This window comes from Penicillium solitum (genome assembly GCF_028829755.1).
Source record: "Penicillium solitum strain IBT 25940 chromosome Unknown utg000005l_segment0_segment0, whole genome shotgun sequence".
Lineage (NCBI taxonomy): Eukaryota > Fungi > Ascomycota > Eurotiomycetes > Eurotiales > Aspergillaceae > Penicillium > Penicillium solitum.
The window spans coordinates 395,807-415,564 of NW_027072125.1; the positions used below are offsets into that span (position 1 = coordinate 395,807).

Below are 19,758 nucleotides of genomic sequence, written 5' to 3' on the forward strand. Positions count from 1 at the left end.
GCAACCTTAGTCCCTAGTACTGCTAATAAAGTCTAAACTCTAAGGTCCAGTCCACCCGGTGCGCTTAAGCCAATCTTCAAAGCTACTGGCACTAAGGCCAAGATCATCCCAAGAAGGGTCCTCCTTCGGATCAAGGGCCCCATAGCAAATCTTGTCATCAGGCATGATCGAGGCCCATTCCATCATTTGCCGAATGTCTTCTCTGAATCCAGGCCCGACTGCTTCCGATGCCATATCAGCCCACTCATCCAAAGTTGTCGGCGAATAGATGGCCTGATCACCCGTCACGCGTGTAAAAATAGTTGCAAAATCTTCCATGCGCATCTTGGGCGCTGCCACAACATAGTTTTTATTCTTCGTTTTCGAAACCCCGAGGGCAAATACCTCTAGAGGGCTGTCAGCTTCCGGTCACTCGTTTGCCAAAGCCATATCAATGCCGATACTTTGAGCTACAAAGTCGACGGCGAGGGCAATAGAATGGAAGTGGGTTTTAGAGGAAATAATAACGTACTTGCTGCAAATATACCCATGTCATATACCGGATCTAGCCACTGGACAAGCTTGTCCCCGGGAATCGGCGGACAAAAACGGACGACACCATTTTCGCGGCGACAGTACTGCGGCCGATTTAGGTTTGTAAGGAAGAATGCTGTCAGTTAATTCACATAATCATTAGTTGCATGTTAAAGGTTGCTTTCTCTTGGAGTAGACCAACCTGGAAGAAGACAAGTGACAGCAGCTAAGTCTCGCTTGGCCCATTGTTCAATTATATATTTATGATCCATGTGAAACAGTTTCTCGAAACGGCTTCCTGTAACTTGTTTCATATTAGGCAAGCTGCTGAAAACGAAGTGTTGTATCTCGCAGAGCTTCGCAGCAGATATGATATTCAACCCAGCTTGAAGTTCATGCTTCATGTCTTCTTCCGTGTCAATTCTCTTAGAAATGTGTTCGCTAGTAACTGCAAACACACCGTATGCCCCCGAAAAAGCATTTTTAAGGCTCTCCGGGTCATAAACATCGCCTGTGGTGAGGCTGAGACGCTCATCCGAGGTTTGATAGTTTTGCAGTAACTGTCTAGCAGCAGGGGATTTGATGTCCCGTGTAACGGCACGGACGAGGCATGTTTCCAGACCAGGCTCGCGAAGAAGACATTCGACCACGCCTCTGCCTTGATTACCTGTAGATCCTAGGACGACAATCGTTCGAGGCTGCTCCTCTGGCTGCATGGCGAATAGCAACAATCAGAGGATCAAGGGAGTAAGATGAGTTGGAATTTAAAAGCATGACGCCCCTTATGCTTGGGATTATATAGAACTACCTTTTCGATCCATGACAAATGTAAGGAGGATGTCTCCGAAGAGCAAAGAGAGCTTAGCCAGTCATGCCGTGCGTCGGCTGAATTATTGAGCCGATGCCCCCACGGGGCCGGTGACTTCCCTTACATAATCTACGGGGTTGATGGTGAGTGATGGTATTGCAGTCTACGGGTGTGTTCCTCCTTTCTGAGAAACTGCTATGACAGGGATCGGTTCGACCGGGCAACCTATGCCAGTATGTATCTCTACTGCTCGATCGATTGGCGGTTGGGGGAAAAGAAGTCGATGTTGTGGCCAAGATCCTTCGTAAGAGATGACCAAAGTATCAAATTTCGTTCTTTTGATATTATCGTGAATCATTCATTCATCGACGGGGGTAAACTTCAACATGAGCTTGCGCCCGCGCGGCAGCGAAATAAAGGCGTGGTCCTGCTCGATACCCTCGTCATCCACGATCGACGTCGTGTAATTTGAATACACAGCCGCCATGACCAATTTGATTTCTACACCATTAGTCTCTTCTCCAAAACTCATACATGGGAGACATACCTTGCAATGCGAAATTACTCCCCAGACACATTCGTCCACCGCTCCCGAACGGCCAGAACAACCGCCTCATGTCGTGGATCTTGTCGCCTGGGTCGATCCATCGTCGTGGCAGCCATTCCAGCGGGCGCGGGTAGACATCGCTGATGCGGTGGAGGGAGTAGGAGGTTGAACTGACCCTGACGCCGCCCGGGATGTTTTCATACCCGTGCAGGGAAGTTCCCTTTTCTGCATTGGGGGTGATGCGGGGGAGTTGGGCTGGAGCTGGGGAGTGAACACGAAGGGTCTCGCGGACCATAGCGTCCAACAGGGGGAGGGCGTCGATGGCAGAAGGAGAGGGAAGGGGATTCTCTCCGTCTGTCTCTGAGTATCGGAGAGACGGAGACAAGGTGAGTAGTTCCTTGCGCAACTCGGCCTGAAGCTCCGGGTGTTGCGACAGCTCCCACATCATGTACGTGAAGGTGATACCTGAGGTTTCGTGACCTGCAACCAGGTGGTCAAGCAATTCAGACGCGATTGCTAGCTTTAGCGGACGCGGATCGTGTTCTTTCTGAGCGAGGAGACTCTGGCGCAGCTGGTCATAGACGACTGGGTTCGTGGGTGGTAGCTTCTCCGCATCTCTAAGGACGTCCTGTTCTTTAGAAGCCTCCAACCGATCGCAGAAACCCAAGCACCACGCCTCAATATAACCCATATACCGGTCATCCCGACTCAAATACTTGAACCGCTCATACTCCTCCAACCATATCTTCCATTCGGGAATATTAAACAAATATCTCGATCCTTCTCTCAAGCCAAACAGGAAGGAGGAGGTAAAGTCCATCCCAACGGCTTGAAACAGCGGCAGCACATTCAACACCTCTCTACCCTCTCCAGCCTTCTTGAGAATAGGCATCAGCCTCTCCCACAGGATAACCTTCGACATGACGCACAGATCACTAGATTCCTGGAGGAATGACTTGGAGTAGGTCTTACTCAGCATGCGCTTCTGGTGCGCGTGCGGCGCATTGTGCGTCATGCCGACCAAGTTTTCGGTGTTGAAATTGACGAAGACATCATTGTAGAAGGCGTGTTTTTCAAACGCGCCCGTATATATTACTCTCAACCCATGGAGAGAATTGACGCTCAGCTCCTTCGGGCCGAGACGAACGATAGGGCCGTGCTTTTGGTGCAGCGCGTAGATGGCGAGCACTTCCGTCCCGGTGCTGCGCTTGCGGTCAATCCAGCGGCTGGAAAGTGGGGAGGTGAAATGGGCATTGGGGATAGAAGATAGTGGGGAGAGGAAGTAAGGGTTTATAACATGATGGTATATGAGGTAGGAGGTGAGTACGAGGAGGGCGACGGGAATGAGGGAAATCATGGTGATGGGCGAGGGTAAAGGGAAAGAAGACAAAATGCCAATCAGACGACGGTTATTTCAATCGATGTCTCAATCATCCTTTGTTCTCATGCAAGGAGTCTGGTCCCCACCAAAGTGTTGGATAGCAGGATATCCATACGGGCTAGTATTGAGGAAGCCAATCATTGATTTCCGAATTGATTAAGCTAAAAAAAAGCGATCTAGGGGGTACTCCATACGGAGAACTCTGTTGAAAGAGATTCTCGAGTCTTGGCATGTTGATCAACCTGATATTCCGAGCACCTGCATAGGTCGGTGCTCCCGATGTACCGGACGGAATGTGTGTCCGTGTGTCGTGGATGACTTTCGAAATTTATCTTCTGGGCGATCCACGAGCGGTAACCTACAGTCAAACGCCGTTAATTTGAATTGCCGAGTAAACCTTGGGAGAAAGGTAATTTTTTGTTGTTTGGACTTTTTCTAAGGAATATCGGCAGTATATTAATTAGATCGCGTGGACGGGAGGTAGGCCCAATTTGGGGGGGGGGGGGGGGGGCAAGCCTAAACCAGAATGGTTTGGTACCAGTTGATTGCCTTAATAGCCGAAGACTTGTTAATTTCTATCAAATTCAGAAGGGAAAAAAGCGCAAAACGCGCAGAGTTGAACGGCGACGGCACGTGACCCCTATACAACATTCATATGTAGAAAGCCGATACTCTATCATGTTATATGAGGTCGCGTGAATTAAAAAAAAATAGTGCTTCTCTTTGATCATGCATGTCAACCTAGTACACGGGACATGCTAATCTTCTCTGTATATTTTCAATTGACAATATGCCCCGAAGGGCGATAGATGCATGCGTTCAGTTCATTTTAATCTCACTTTATGGCAGAAGGATACCGCCTTCCTATTTTCGGTAATATGGTTAGTGGGTAAAGGGGCTTGGCCCCCAAAACTATATCCCAATGCAATGCAATGTACGGAGTACGTACTCCGTACATAAGTTAATTAATTTGGGCGAGCAAAAAAAGGACAAATTATCGAGGCAAGGTAGTCCATATTAAGGAGATCAAAAGTCCAAATCACCCGGATTTCATTGTACCACCCTATAGGTTGACACAATGCCCGTCCCCCACTCCTGGCGTGGCAATACCAACAAACAGTGGAGCCACTATCAACACGAGACATCCCTAGTTCACACTAACCTGCAGGATGCTGAAACCATACTCGTGTCCTGCTTCAGAGTTCCACACCTTCCATCGGCAAGAACGCAGATTCTGTTCGAGGCGAGCTGCTCCACTGTCGGCCAGATGCGCCAGGTGGATTCCATGAGCACCGGGGAATATTCTAACGATTGACACCCTTCTTTTATACAAAGTACCGACGTAACCTACCGTTACCCTGTCTTTTGTACTAATCCTTCCTTGTCTTTGCTGTCTGCATGTCGGTATGCCCTGGGATAAGGACCCTTCAACAGTCACCATGACTCTAGCAGACGAAGCCCCATCTAAAGGCCGCGTCGCGGCGAAATGGCGTGGCACTCACGCCGACCAGGCTGATATGAGCGCTCTGGGAAGAGAGCAGGTCTTGCGGGTATGTCTTCTAAGCATTATTGCGGCTAATGCATATGTGCTGACCCTGCAGCGTAACTTCCGATACATCTCAATCGTAGGATTTGGCTGCACGCTGATCGCCACGTGGGAGGTTGTTTTGACGTATGCCATCCATTCTTAGTTCTTGGTCCCATGACTAACTGTCTAGTTTGCTTGCACAAGGCTTGACCGATGGAGGAACTGCTGGTCTGATTTGGGGGTTCCTGATTGTCGCTTTTGGGTTCCTTCTGGTGTTCCTAAGTCTGGCCGAGATGGCATCTATGTGAGTCTACCTATTCCTCCTTTAATCCTCGTATCTATGCTGACTGCCCAGGGCTCCCACGTCCGGTGGACAATACCATTGGGTCTCCGAGTTTGCGCCTCCTAGCTGCCAGAAATTCCTCAGCTACATCACCGGTAAGTTCCCCTCCCCCCTCCGCCGCTTAACTAAGCTAATTATGTAGGCTGGCTGTGCGCCATGGGCTGGCAATGCGCCATCGTGTCGATTGCTTATCTGGCTGGAACTATCATTCAAGGCCTGCTGGTGCTGAACAACCCGGACTACGACGTCCAGCGCTGGCACGGCACCCTACTGGTGATCGCCATCACCTTGTTTTCGATCATATTCAACACTTTCCTGGCAAAGCGGCTGCCCTTTGTGGAGGTGTTGATTCTGATTCTGCATGTGTGTGGCCTGTTCGCTATCATAATTCCGCTGTGGGTTCTTGGTCCTCGCCGCAGCGCGAAGCAGGTGTTTACCGAATTCAACAACGGCGGTGACTGGAACAGCTCCGGGACTGCCACACTCGTTGGATTCTCGACCACCATTACGGCGCTGATTGGATATGATTGTGCAGTGCATATGTGTACGTCTCTCCCTCTAAAATTGACGAACTTGGCTGACAGTATGTAGCGGAGGAGATCAAGGATGCGTCTGAGACCCTGCCAAAGGCCATGATAACATCTGTCTGTGTCAATGCCGCCTGCGGTTTCCTGATGCTGGTGACGGTTTGCTTCACGCTAGGCGACATTGACGACATCCTGGCCACTCCAACAGGGTACCCGTTCATGCAGGTCTTCTACAACGCGACGGAGAGTCTGCCAGGAACGAATACCATGACCGCCATTATAGTGCTGACCCTGACGGCGAGCACGATCACCGAAGTAGCAACAGCATCACGCCAGTTGTGGTCCTTCGCGCGTGATCGTGGCCTTCCTTTCTCTGAATTCTTTGGATATGTACGTCCCCTCCCCTTCCTTCAAGTCTGACAACACTAACAGCACCAGGTAAACCCCAGCTGGAACATCCCGTTGAACGCCGTGATGGTCTCACTAGTGGTGACAATCCTCTTGTCGCTCATCAATATCGGCTCCACAACTGCGCTTCTTGCCATCGTGACCCTGACCATCGGCGCAATGATGTCCTCGTACATCATCACGATTGGATGCGTGCTCCTCAAGCGTATCAGAGGGCAACCCCTCCCACCACGCAAATGGACGCTTGGCCGGTTTGGCATGGCAATCAATATTGGGGCTCTGTGCTTCCTGTTCCCGGTGTTTGTGTTCGCCTTCTTCCCGCTGACTTCGACGGTGGAGCCAGACACTATGAACTGGTGCGCAGTGATGTATGGCGGAATTCTGATCATCGCGGTGGTGTATTATGTGTTGCGAGGACGGCACCATTACATCCCACCCGTGGCGCTGGTGAAGCGAGAGATGTAATCTCTATCCCCCTGTATAATTGTTACGTTATAGACGGATGAAAAGTAATTTGATATATCTATAGTTAGAAAGAATCACATATTCGGACAATAAAAATGGAGAGTGTTTGGTACAACTATCACAAAGTTGAAGGCAGAGTGGAGTGCTTGGCAAGAAGGTCACAACGGTGGTCGATCAACATAGTGTCCGGTCAGTGAACGTTCGTAGCTTCGAAAGTTCCTTGAAAGTTTCTTTGTCGGATATGTTTAGGCGACAAAGTTAATTAAGGAGTTGATAACCTTCCAAAGCCTGGATATTACCTAAAGAGCAAAAGCCAAAGAGAAGAGAGGGCTTGGCAAAGCATATATCTCATCGATTCATATGAAACACGGTAGTATGCATTACATACATATAACATCGTGCACTGGGTCTTTCCGACTTGGCATCGCTGATTTACGCGCACACTGGATCTATTAAATCAGAATTATAAGGTCGTGGGCATAATGTCGAATTATTTAATTTGTTAGATATCAAGGTGGTGGAGCAGAAGCTCGACGGTGATACTTTAAGCGGAAGTGTCCCAAGGTTTCAGCTCCCATATGGCCCCACATAGTGAACTCTCTCTCGCGATCATGTATTAACAAAATTTGCAAGGTGGTCCGGTTGATCTGGCCATTATCCTGATTGGATGCTAGTTCTAGTTAGGGCCGGTTACTGACAATAAATTAAATAATTTATTGGATATTAAGATGGCAGAGGGGGGCAGCTCGGGACAGCTACCTTAAGCGGAAGGCTTTCGGCCCCCGCTCGGCCCTATATACCCACACGTCGACATGGCTGGCTGCCAGGAGGATCGCACTCAGCTAATAAATAGCTCAATTAAACTTAATCTATCCTGTTGCGTTGGATCGTGTTCCAGCTCCGGAAGACTCGAAAAAATCCACTTGCTCAATCGGGAAGAAGCACACGTGGATCTGTTTTATATCAGCTCTGCAGCTATATTCGATATTAGAGGTCTATCAAAATTAAAAATTTAGGGATATATGGATTCTAGTTTTCATTCAATGAGGTTGAAATTTCAGGTCTCCCTGAGATCAAATCAAGTATTTCGAGTCTACCCGAATTGCTAACCCTAGATATCCGATCCATGCTAGATCCCTGCATTTCAGTTGCCGGACCTGCCTGGCCACGATCCATGGAATTAGCGTCATGATCGTCGATTCTTGTTCTTTTCCATTTCATTTTAGAGAATTCCTTCCCTGAGATTCCCAGCCCACAGACCACGATCTGGTCTCTATGCGGCAATGGCCATCAAAGTGCCTCCCGGCCAGTCGCCGCCTTTCGAGACGATAGACGACAAGCACCATGGCGGTATCATTATTATCACCGCCGCTATCTGCCTGGTGATCTCGCTGGTCTGTTTGCTTATTCGGGTGTATGTGCGGATATTCCTCAATCCACCATGGGGAACAGACGATATCATCCTATTGGGCGCAACGGTACGCAGTTATGAAAATTGACCTCTTATGTGAATGGTGCTAACGGTATAGATATCTGCCATTGTTGAGTCAATCATCATCTTCCATGCCGCGAGCATCGGCTTCGGGACAGACATGTCGCTACTCACTGAGAAGGCCGTCGATCGCATACAAAATGTATCCATTACCCAACACCACACCCAATTGGATATAAATAACTAACAACATAGTCCCTCCTTGGAGCCGACATTCTCTACCTTTTAACTCTCTACCTCTCAAAATGCTGCATTATCGCCATCTACTGGCGCTTGACGCCCCGGAAGCGCCACAAGAGCATCCTCTGGGCGACGTTCGGGCTCAGCACAACGTGGATCATCATGTCGGTGCTAGTTATTGCAGTAAACTGCCAGGGGAACAAACCATGGGCGATACCTGGCGAGCAATGTCATAACCTGGTATGTCTACAACTGCAGAAGAGCCACCAAAAACAAAATATACGGATATGAAATGGGATATACTGACAGTGACAAGTTTCCCCGCTGGCAAGCAATCACCGCGCTCGACATTTCGACCGAAATCTTACTATTTGCCTTCTGCGTTGCCCTAGTCTGGGGTCTGCAGATGCACGTTTCACATAAAATGGTGATCATGGTATCCTTCGCAGCGAGACTACCGTACGTCCGTCCCTCTTCCACTTCCTGAATGCGCATCCCAAACCACATAGCATGGAACTAATACACTTCTAACCCATAGATTAATAATATTCTCTGGCCTCCACCTCTCCACCCTCAAAGAATACACAACAATCAAAAACCCCACTTTCACCGCAATCCGGCATACGGTCTTCACCCAGCTCCATCTCAACTTCGCCCTGGTGGCATGCACGGTCTTCTGCCTGCGCCCCTTTATGAACGCCCTCACAACCCACTATGGCACTGCCGGTGACTCTAACCTCGGTAGTAGTAGTGGCGGGTACGGGTATGGGTATGGGTCCAGGGGACGGGGGAATACAGACCCATACGCGTCGGGCCGGTCGCGGGATTACGAGATGGGGACTGTGAAGGGACGGCCCGGACGCCGGCCTAGTGGCTTGTTCAAGGAGAGGCCCGATGTAGGTGACGGGACGGAGAATGGGATGGTTGTGTGTGAGGCTGCCGGGCCGTCGCGTTCGGGGGAGGGGAGGTCCGAAGGGGATAGAGGCAGTATGCGCAGTGGCAGTGATGGGAGTACGAAAATGATTATTCGGAAAGATGTAGAATATTCTGTTTCTGTGGGGCATTCATAAATATTTTCTTTTGTTTGGATGAAATATATTGTCTTTATACCCTGTTGTCCGCTATATATTTAATTCAGACGGGAGTACTACCACCTTCGAAATGAACCTCAATAATTTCAAACTTATCTAAATAACGCGTTTTCTCGCATTTTAAAAATGTGATATATCAATTGAACTAATAAAGAACTCTGAATTGATTAAAATAACAAAATATTACTCTAAGATCAGGGCTAGAGACGGTCTCTAAACATGAGGTAATTATGTAGTTTTTCAAAATATTTGCTAATTGGGCCCTCCGAACCAGCAGTGAGCCGTGGGCCTAACCTTCGAAGCCCAACCCAACCCATGGCCCATCAATAGGGGCCCATAAGGCCCCCATTAAAGCCCATTAAGAGGGGTTCAACCGGCATCTTATAATCGGTATACAATATTGTATTCTGACCCTTTTACTATTCATATAAAATCCAAATTCAGTGCTCATAATAAAAGTAGCTATATAAGTATACATTTTAATTTTAAAGATAATCCAACTAGTAGAGGTCGAGATACTATAAAAAAGGTTGGTTTACTGCTTGATATATATTTAGGATCTAAATAGGAGTACTACTACTTTCTAAGTGAACTTCTATAATTTATAAATTATCTAAAGAACGCGTTTTATCGCGTTTTTAAACGTGATTTAGAGAGATAACTAGTAATTAATTCTGAACCATTTAAATCAATAAAATATTACCTTTAGAATAAAGCCTATAAACGGGGGTAAAACGAAGGGTAATTAAAAAACACGAAAAGGTAGTTCAACTTCTGAATTCTTGGCATATTTGTACTATTTTGGGCTTATTTGGGGGTCCATTAACCCGCAGTGGGCTTCTCCTTAGGCCCATAGCCCACCGGTGGGTCCGAAGGTAGGGCCCAAAGCCCAGCCCATTTGCGGGTTGGGTTGGGCTGCGGGCAAGCTCCTACCTAAAATAGCTTGGTCGTGCGGGCTGGCCGGGCAACCTTGGAATGGCACGCACTTCCGTAGCCTAGTTAGTATACGGCGCGTTGAACTTTGCTGTTGGCAATGAACCAGTGCAAGAATATCATCTTGTTACCTCATCATGACTGCGGTGCTTGTTTAGATCAGAAACCTTGCAAGACTTGTTGAGGGCCTAGGTAGGATTTAGGTTTCGCCAAGATAGGTAGCCCCGATCCCACCCTCGCCAAATCAACGATACATATGTAGGCTACCCTATCTTGACCTATTCCATACAATAGGAATGCTTCAACCTGACTGGGGCAAGACAATGGGGATTAATAGGGGGTTTGAACTTATCTGACATTAAACGACTGGGAAGTTGAGATATAGTCTATACAATTACATAGCCAACGAAAAATCTCCAAAGAAATCCTGCCAAGCAGTAGGAAAATAAAACAGATTAAGCCCCGGAAAGTCCCACTCGGAGACAAACTGCTCAGGGACAAACCACTGAAGATCCGCCTGAGCATCAAACAACTCCCAGAACGGTGACGTAGCCGTGGGGCCATCCGAGCTGGGTTGCTGTGTTTCCATCAGTGCACGCCCATACTTCTCAATACTGACCTTCAAGATCTGGAGATAAATATTCCCAGCTCCAGACTGAGTTCCACTAGCTCCGGCTTTGCTGAGCTCATCGACCAGTCGATTACCTTGTTCCAGCAGCTCTTGATGCTCCTCGTCACGCTCAGGGATGAGGCGGGATAATTTGAGAAGCAAAAGGAAGGAGAATGCGCACTTGGCCCACACGAAATCCATTGCGTATTTCAGTTTGGCGAGATAAAAGTCTGGATCGACAATTATGAGCCGGAGATGACGGCGGGCACTTGCTTTGGCTGTGAGGAGTATTGTTCTTTCTGTGGTGGACATGGCACTTTATATTTCTGTTAACACAGATGGAAGTGTATTAGGTGAAGTAGTACTCACGCTACGTTCTCAACGCCCATGGATCGTAATGCTTTACAGTTGAGCATCATTTCTGCCCAGCATTTCTGCACTCGGAGGGCGACTAGTAGAGATGGCTTCTCTTCGGCGGCGGCAACACAACTTTCTGCGAATTGTTAGCAAGTTTAAGCGAATGATGCCAATTGGTATTATACCGATGATGCGCAGCCAGTCACTGTCCACGGTTAGCACGTTCGATAAGATACGATAGAGTGGAAAATTTACTCGAACCACAAATCTAGCTCAATTTTCATATCATGCACGTAATCCGCGATGCTTTGGCCATCGAGCGATGTGGTTCCTCCTAGGGCATCGCCGACATTGGCTGTAAAAATCAATTTGGGAATTGGGTCTAGATTCATGGAATTGGTCATACCTCTGAGGATGTTTAACTAACAGCAAGGATCAGTACTTCTCCGACTTTATTTTAGGCACTCGACATACCTCGACCTGAGAGAACAACCGTAAATCCAAAATTGTCGATGATGGATGGCTGAGTAAAACTCGACAGCGGCGTGCATTCCCTTTGAGCCGAATACCAGGAGGCTTTCCTCCATCAACGCGAAATCTAAATTGCATCAGATGAGCCCAGTAATCCCAATAGAAAGAGGCAAAGGCCATCTTACATATGCTCGAGAACCAAAAGCCCGAACCAAGTCCGAGCGTTCCACATGAGAATTCTCTCCTCTTCAAACATCTGATGTGGCAAGGCATATGCCATATCTTCATTCTGAAGGGCAAGCCGCTGGATCAATTCATCAAAGGCCTCATGCAATTCCAGGTCCAGGGCCATGCGAGTGGCAAATGATAATATCAGCGAGCGTTCTGAGGAATAACAGGCAACTACAAGCATTGCTTGCACTGATTCAAGGCAGTTTAGTTCCTTATTCTGGATTATGACGTTGATCCATTTCTTGAGTTCGGCGTGGAGAAGGTCGGACATTGAACCTCCGGATCCTAGAATAAAGTCATTTAGTACAATGCCATTGTGGATAAAATCATATACCAGGGGAGGGAATTCACTGGTCTCGACCATGCATCCAATGGTACATATTGCGTTGAGAAGAATACTACTTCGAGATCGAATGGAATCGAAAGTATCATATTGAGGATCGAAGATTGGGATATATCTGTCCTGTACGGTTCGCCGAACATGAGTATTTCAAGAACAGGGCCAGTAAGGAGAGATGATACATACACATCCTGCAAAGAAGCTGGAGTCGTTTCAGTCAGCCATAATTCCCAATCGCTAAATAACTCTCGGCTTATACATACGTATTGAAGTATGACACAGCACATTCAAGCGAGATGAGTCCTTTATCAATAAAATCGGCAATCGGCTCATCTCGAATCTCAAACCCAGATCGCTTTCTCTTAGGCGGTCGAGTAATTATCTGATTGGATACGTAGAGAGGTTGAGCCGAACTCTCATTTGGAGAAAGGGTTGGTATGGACGCTGGTATAGACCTCTGATATCGGTGACTATTTGCATAGCCAGCGGAGTTCGTCACAGGTACATTGGGAAATTCGTCTTGAGGGTGATCCTCTGGATGAGGATAATGAAGGCCCGAGGAACCACCAGCGCTCTCGCGGCGTACGTGCTGCTGCTGATCACGGGGGTGGGTGGGAGATTGTGTTAGTTGCGATTTTGGGGTGGGCTGCGAGCGGCTCTGTTGAAGCAACTCGCGCATTTCATCCAGCTGCTTTTGGAGACATTGAACCTCCGATTCGACGCTTTCGATCCGTCTAGGGGATGTTAGTCTTAACTGATAACTGCGCAAGACACGTGCGTACTCTGAGACGGGGTCTTTGGGTATTTCGAAGAAGACACATTGTTTTTCCAATTTTTGACACCTGGTTTATCAGTATCAGTGTTTAGGCTTTGTGTATATCTCCTGTCGAGGAATGTAACCCACCTTGTGCATGGCCTCTCTCCGTCGCATTTTACCTTGAAATGATCAGCCAAAGCCCCCGCAACGTTCAGGCTCCGAAGGTTTGAGCACAGACCTTCGATTGTCGACAAGCACCGCAGGCTTTCTATGCATTAAAAACGCCATATCTCGTTAGGGCTTGTCCGCTGTTGTAGGGTCTCAATCGGTTCAATAGCAACGTACCGGAATTCGTTTTTTCCCTGTTGTTGGTGGGATAAAGTGCAGTGCTCCATCCTCTATAACCGGGTTGTACGGACTATGCCCAGGTTGTTCGGCCATGTAGAACCAGGCGTTTTCTGTTTGCACCGATGATTGTCGGGGTTGACGGGAAGGGGAAAACCTGGAGAAACGCGGGGTTCGGCATTTTCTCCGAGCCGGCTATACAATCAACCAGGCCCCAAGATGAACTAGTGCGTTAAAGGAAAAGCTAAGTCTTAGGCCATTTGGCTGGCGTTGCTTTGATGAATTTAATTAATAATAAATACAATATGTTCCAAGTTAAGCCAATTCAAATAAAGCAAAATCACAAGTCCTGCCCACTATAACACGGACTCACTAAACCGACCAGATCTTAGAAGACATAGACAAAGTCCTCATTTTGCAGGTCAGTCAGATCTTTCCACGCATTGTCATCTGCTGCTTGTTGAGGCAAATCTTCTTTGGTGTCGTCAGAGACAGCTTGAATGGCCTGCATCGACTGGTCTACAATTTTAGCGTCCTTTCCGAGAGCCACGCGTCTCTTCTCATGCTTCTTGTTCAGGAAGTACAGGTATGCAGTGTTTCCTCTAATGAGTCACAATTAGCAAAATATCGATCACCTTAAATTTTGTGAAACCTACCCGGTTAGACCTATCAAGACACAAAACATTGCCAGGCTAGTCGAGCGTTAGGTATTTGATGCCCACAACTCGTGCATTTATAAACTTACTTCGAAAGCAGGCCACGGCGGTAAAGGGGCGCTTCATTTGTCGTATAAAGGTTCGGTCCAAGGACCTGGATAAGAGGAATGTCAGTAGAAAACCCGGTGTAAGGACTCGGGGTGCTACATACATTGCCAGCGCACTGTCCGACATACAGGATGGCGGTAGTAACCTTCTTTTTTGTTTCTCCAGCTGTGTTTCCTGCAGACCAGGAGTAGATCAATGGGGCTAGATGAGGTCAGTTAGGTCCAACTTCTGAAACTAAGTAAACGCTTACTGATAGCTGGGTACACAGAGATCTGGATATGACTGATCAGTATTGTTTCCACGGTCGCGTTTCCGCTTAGATTTAATACGTACAATGTAGTATCCTGCAAGTAGAGGCCCCTTGTGGGCATTGTCATGCGTAATTTGCAACAGCATCACACAACCCGCGATGGGTGGGAGACAGAGCAATGCTAAGACTGGACCCTTCATTTTCCAGACGGTCGCTAGCCAAGCTCCTCCCATTGTGGCGACAAGCTGGACTGCACCGAAGGGAATGTTGAAAAGCATGGTATCATATTCACTGAGGCCAAAGGACTTGATAATCAGAGGCCCGAAAGTAGTGATGCCGCCACTTGGAACACTAAAGTTCAGTTAGTAATGTAATTTCAATTTACTATACTCCTTTTCCCTTGGCCAACTCACGAAATTGAGAACATTAACGCAAACCAGAACCATGATTTGGGGTCCAGCAAAGCTTCTTTTGCGTGGTCCCATTTCCACTCTTGGCTCTCGACGCCCTGTTGGTTCATTCGCTGTCTTTCAATAGACAACAGTTTGTCCTCCTCTCCAAGAAACTTGGCGGACACAGGGGAATCGGGCATGAAAACACTGCGTAAGACTGTGTTAGTATATACAAACAAAAGGGACAGGATGAAATCTTACAGAATAACGGCAGAGAACCCTACAGTAACTAGACCGAAGAATAGGAAGATTATCTGGTCGGTGTTAGGTGTCGATACCTCGACAGACAATCTCATGTTGTAACTCACCTGATAGGGTGCAAATATAGATGAACTGATGTGACCCAGTCCGAAGGCAATCAAGCTTCCAAACTATCCTTCATTGTCAACTTAAGTGGTAAGAAAGCAACATGGGAGACAACACACCATGTTCACGACTCCGTTCATCGCATACCAAGAACTCAACCTCACAGGCTGCTCCCGACGGCGGTACCACATTTGAGTGACTGCAATGAAGGCCGGTGCTGATAAATCGGATCGTCAGTAGGGACAGTAAAATATAATCGGGAGACAACGAACCAATTCCAGCCTCAAATATACCAAGAAAGATTCGGCAAGCAAGCAGCTCTCCAAAATTTGTAGCCGCAGTCATGCACGTTAAAGCAATACCCCATAGGAGGCAGGACACAGCCAGAAATTTTGCTAGGGGTACTTTGACCAAAAGATAGGCGACCAGGGGCTGGAACACCAACTGAGCGAGGTATATCGAACCTCCCAGCCAGGAGTACTGTTGGCCATGGAGATGAGCTTTCTCGACGATTCCAAAAACCGAGGCGTATGAGATGGTCGACTTGTCGAGTTGCTGGAGGAAGTATATTCCGAGGAGAATGGGAAGAAGACGCAGATCGATCTTTCGAAGAACTTTGGCGTTGTTCTCAGGGGTCAGAATGTTTGAATGCCCTGCCTCTTCGATGAGCTGCAAAGCCTGATCTCCTTTGGGCTGGCTTCCTGTGGTATTATTATGAGGAGGCGCAGCCCGTGGCAGGTCGGGCTCAATTGTCTCCACGAACTCCTCCTGCTGGCCCTTTGGCTGTGACATTGCTAATCACTCGCAGAGACACAATGAGAAAGGTAAACAGACTAAGTGGCTGTAGGAGGAGAATGAGTCGAGCTAAAAGGCAAAGGACAAAATAGAGCTTTGATATATATAGTGCAGGTTGTACATATGAAGAAACCCCGTGGGGAAAGAACTATAATACATTCCCCGGATAAGAAAATCAAACCCGAAGTGTCACACCACAAGCGGTAGGGATTTATCCTTTTTAGCCATTAACATAGTTTCCGATGAAACTTTGTATAGTCCACGCGGTCAGTTGATCTGGAAACAAACGGCAAGACACGCTGGTACCCGTGGCCGACGTCGGATGTTTTATCCAATCACTTCACTAAGACAACTACCATGAGAGGGGCGATGAAAAGAAGACGAGTTATGAGAAATGCCGAGAATCGTTAGTATCGGGTTTCGGTGAGCAAAACCGAGAGAAAAATTAGCGTAGGATCGACCATCTGGGGCCCCGGGATGTCTTTGTGGGGAAAAACACGGCAATTCGGAGAGTTGCGGCAGAACCAAGTCGGGACTGGCCCTTGCACAACCTTCGCGTCTCCGCTTCTCGGTGATTATCCCCGATCTCCGATTCTATACAGCTACAATGCATCATTGGAACAGCGCGGGGTACACGATGAGATGGGACCGAGGGGAGCTCGACAAGCATTCAAATATGCCACCATGTCAGGGAATATTCTGGTATTCTCTCCAGTTCCCCTGAATCAATTGCATTGTCTTTCACATTCATCATGCCTCAGAAGGAAAGCTGCCCCAAGGGCTATTCGCAAGTGCCCCAGCCCACCAATCAAGAAAGCTCCGTCCACGTTCGAAGCAGCACAAAGAGCAAGAGTGCCTTTGATTTCACCTTCGAGGCTGTTCGTCCCAACCTATTCCGAGCCACTTTCTCCTCCGCAGAGCACCCTATCCCTCCGTATCCTAGTGTCTCCAAGCCCGAGACCAACCTCCAAGGTGCCAACGTCTTCACCAAGGAGGGTGCCTCCTCCAAAACAATCGATGTCGCTGGTGTCACTGCTTCCGTAGACTGGGAACACACCCCGGTGGTGAAATTGTCATGGGCCGGCTCTGAGAAGCCTCTACACGAAGATTTGCCCCTTCGGTCCTATGTCGCAGACGGCGAGGGTGTCGCCAACTACTCCGTGCATGACCGCGAATGTCTCCATGTTGGACTGGGCGAGAAGGCAGCCCCCATGGATTTGACTGGCCGTCAATTCCAACTCTCGGCCACCGACTCTTTTGGATATGATGTATACAATACCGATCCCCTTTACAAACACATCCCGCTCCTGATCAAGGCTTCTGCAGAAGGATGTGTGGCCATCTTCTCGACGACCCATGGCCGCGGTCTGTGGTCTGTAGGAGCCGAGATTGATGGTCTGTGGGGACACTTCAAGGTGTACCGCCAGGACTATGGTGGTATTGAGCAATATTACATTGTTGGCAGGACCATCGAGGATGTTGTCCGCTCGTATGCCCAGTTGGTCGGCTTCCCCATTCTGGTGCCCCGCTGGGCTTACGGTTATATCTCCGGTGGCTACAAGTACACCATGCTAGATGAGCCGCAAAAGGCCCATTTGGCCCTGCTGGAGTTTGCCGAGAAGCTGAAGGAGCATGGGATTCCCTGCTCAGCACACCAAATGAGCTCGGGATATTCCATTGCTGCGACCGAGCCTAAGGTTCGGAATGTCTTTACATGGAACCGGGAGCGCTTCCCAGATCCCCAAGACTGGATTGCCAAGATGCACCAGTACGGTATCCGACTTCTCACCAATATCAAGCCTTTCCTGTTGGCTTCTCACCCGGACTTTCAGAAGCTCGTTGATGCCGGTGGCTTCTTCAAGGATGCCGAAAAGGAGCCTGGTTACATGCGCCTGTGGAGTGCCGGTGGTGCTACTGGCGGCGACGGTGCGCACATTGACTTCACCTCAGCGGAGGCCTTCAAGTGGTGGTACGACGGTGTCCAGAGCCTTAAAAAGGTTGGCATTGATGGTATGTGGAACGACAACAACGAATACACCCTACCCGACGATTACTGGACCATGTCTCTCAATGAGCCCACCGTATCCGACGCCGCAGCAAAGAACGTCAAGAACTCTGTCGGTCTCTGGGGTCGTGCTCTCCACACCGAGTTGATGGGCAAATCTTCCCACGATGCCCTGCAAGACATGGAACCCAAGCTGCGTCCCTTCGTCCTGACCCGCAGCGCCACCGCTGGAACTCTCCGCTACGCCGCATCATCCTGGAGTGGCGACAACGTAACCAGCTGGGAGAACATGAAGGGCGCCAATGCCCTATCCCTTAACGCCGGCATGTCCCTTCTTCAATGCGAAGGCCACGACATCGGCGGGTTTGAAGGCCCCCAGCCCTCCCCAGAGCTCCTCCTCCGATGGATCCAACTCGGCTGCCACGCCCCCCGCTTCGCAATCAACTGCTTCAAGACTTCTCCCAAGGACTCTGCCGTCGGTGACGTCATCGAACCTTTCATGTACCCCGAGATCACGCCTCAGGTCCGCGCCACCATTAAGCGTCGCTACGAAATGCTGCCATATATCTACTCCCTTGGTCTGGAGAGCCACAAATTCGCAACGCCGCCGCAGCGCTGGACCGGCTGGGGCTACGAGTCTGACCCCGAGGTGTGGACCAAAACACTCAAGGCAGGGGAGGACCAGTTCTGGTTCGGAGAGACCGTGCTCGTTGGTGGAGTCTACAAAACAGGCATCGACGTGGCCAACGTCTACCTTCCCCGCAAATCCGGCGTCTTCGACTATGGCTACGTCAACATGAACGCTCCGTACCAGTACCTTGCATCCGGGCAGTGGGCCGAGATCTCGTCAGAATGGCAGAAGAGCATTGCGCTCATTGCTCGTGTCGGCGGTGCCATTCCCGTCGGCAAGAGCGTTCACACCCGTGTTCCTGGCGATGAGACCGCTGCGTCAGTGGCCGTCCAAGATATCGATGATTACCGTGGCGTGGAAGTGTTCCCACCCAAGGGAACTTCGCACGGTACTGTCTTTGCTACGACTTGGTATGAAGATGATGGTATCTCGGTCCAACCTGGTACTGCTACATACACTATTAGCTACGGCTCTACTGAGGAGAAGGTCCTTGTTAAGCTTGAGCGTGACGAGGCTGGATTTGCTCCTGCTTGGAAGGATTTGGATATTATTTTGCATAACGGGGATCAGCGTCGGGTCGTCTCGAGTACTGGTGATGAGATCGTGCTTAGGGGTACAGACTCGCGTGGTCGTGTTGTGTATACTCTTAAGGCTTAGGTCTTTGGGTTTTGCATATAGACAGAGGGATGTACATACCGGGTTAGATTGAGAATAGATGAATTTACATGGGTTTTTAATGTTTTTAATGTGCACTCTACTATGTCGTATTGCAATAGTAGAGGTGAAATACGTACGAGATAGGAGAGAGATACGTGTTTAGAAGCCTTTTTGGATTGCTCATTTCGCGGGGGAACGGTTTCAATTCCCTTCTACTTTCTGACCGAGGCCAGAAACAATACTTGCTGGCCCCTCTTCATCACATAACCGCTTTTTCACCTTCGAGGTATTTAATCATGATTCATCTGTTGCCTCATAGTGAACCTTCTCCTGTATTTCCGTTACCGTTTCAGGCCTTCTACTACTCCCTATCATAGTAGTATTTTGTCGTTACTTATGCTCACATATGACCTTTAGGGTTTGACCGTGTTCACCAAGTTTGTACTTGTGCGAGTTGAGGCAGTGTAACCCGCGCGTCGAATGGAGACGTACCTAAACCACGGGGTAATATGGAGATTGTATTCCAACCCTATCTTAAAACGCTAAAAGGTTCCATGGATCAGGTCCGGGG

General features: G+C 48.7%; 7 protein-coding genes across 7 annotated transcripts; 3 read left to right on the top strand and 4 right to left on the bottom strand.

The window, feature by feature from the left end:
• Positions 1-39: 39 nt before the first annotated feature.
• N7455_007745 (uncharacterized protein) lies at positions 40-1,229 on the bottom strand (the record flags this gene model as incomplete). The annotated part of the gene is made up of 3 exons (XM_040958431.2): positions 40-386; positions 512-649; positions 716-1,229. The coding sequence occupies 3 exons, from the start codon at positions 1,227-1,229 to the stop codon at positions 40-42; spliced, it is 999 nt and encodes a 332-aa protein (XP_040811048.2).
• Positions 1,230-1,557: 328 nt separating this feature from the next.
• N7455_007746 (cytochrome P450) lies at positions 1,558-3,225 on the bottom strand (the record flags this gene model as incomplete). Its single annotated transcript, XM_040958491.2, has 2 exons — positions 1,558-1,822; positions 1,869-3,225. 2 exons carry the CDS (start codon positions 3,223-3,225, stop codon positions 1,680-1,682), a joined length of 1,500 nt encoding a protein of 499 aa, XP_040811037.2. The 3' UTR covers positions 1,558-1,679.
• Positions 3,226-4,482: 1,257 nt separating this feature from the next.
• N7455_007747 (uncharacterized protein) lies at positions 4,483-6,520 on the top strand (the record flags this gene model as incomplete). The annotated part of the gene is made up of 7 exons (XM_040958416.2): positions 4,483-4,799; positions 4,851-4,921; positions 4,968-5,081; positions 5,133-5,215; positions 5,263-5,664; positions 5,712-6,037; positions 6,086-6,520. Exons 1-7 carry the CDS (start codon positions 4,656-4,658, stop codon positions 6,518-6,520), a joined length of 1,575 nt encoding a protein of 524 aa, XP_040811112.2. The 5' UTR covers positions 4,483-4,655.
• Positions 6,521-7,803: 1,283 nt separating this feature from the next.
• Positions 7,804-9,262, top strand: N7455_007748 (uncharacterized protein; the record flags this gene model as incomplete). Its single annotated transcript, XM_040958480.2, has 5 exons — positions 7,804-7,998; positions 8,050-8,154; positions 8,208-8,432; positions 8,509-8,651; positions 8,731-9,262. The coding sequence occupies 5 exons, from the start codon at positions 7,804-7,806 to the stop codon at positions 9,260-9,262; spliced, it is 1,200 nt and encodes a 399-aa protein (XP_040811138.2).
• A 1,348-nt stretch (positions 9,263-10,610) lies between these two features.
• On the bottom strand, positions 10,611-13,423 carry N7455_007749 (uncharacterized protein; the record flags this gene model as incomplete). The annotated part of the gene is made up of 14 exons (XM_065605722.1): positions 10,611-11,142; positions 11,196-11,319; positions 11,369-11,388; positions 11,439-11,538; positions 11,590-11,605; positions 11,658-11,781; positions 11,840-12,170; positions 12,237-12,348; positions 12,412-12,427; positions 12,489-12,959; positions 13,008-13,067; positions 13,130-13,161; positions 13,221-13,250; positions 13,328-13,423. The coding sequence occupies 14 exons, from the start codon at positions 13,421-13,423 to the stop codon at positions 10,611-10,613; spliced, it is 2,064 nt and encodes a 687-aa protein (XP_065460671.1).
• Positions 13,424-13,715: 292 nt separating this feature from the next.
• N7455_007750 (uncharacterized protein) lies at positions 13,716-15,891 on the bottom strand (the record flags this gene model as incomplete). The annotated part of the gene is made up of 11 exons (XM_040958414.2): positions 13,716-13,929; positions 13,984-14,019; positions 14,073-14,137; positions 14,195-14,292; positions 14,342-14,363; positions 14,425-14,692; positions 14,755-14,940; positions 14,995-15,047; positions 15,102-15,164; positions 15,219-15,316; positions 15,372-15,891. The coding sequence occupies 11 exons, from the start codon at positions 15,889-15,891 to the stop codon at positions 13,716-13,718; spliced, it is 1,623 nt and encodes a 540-aa protein (XP_040811121.2).
• Positions 15,892-16,646: 755 nt separating this feature from the next.
• N7455_007751 (putative alpha-glucosidase) lies at positions 16,647-19,187 on the top strand (the record flags this gene model as incomplete). Its single annotated transcript, XM_040958476.2, has 1 exon — positions 16,647-19,187. The coding sequence occupies one exon, from the start codon at positions 16,647-16,649 to the stop codon at positions 19,185-19,187; it is 2,541 nt and encodes an 846-aa protein (XP_040811122.2).
• Positions 19,188-19,758: the final 571 nt, after the last annotated feature.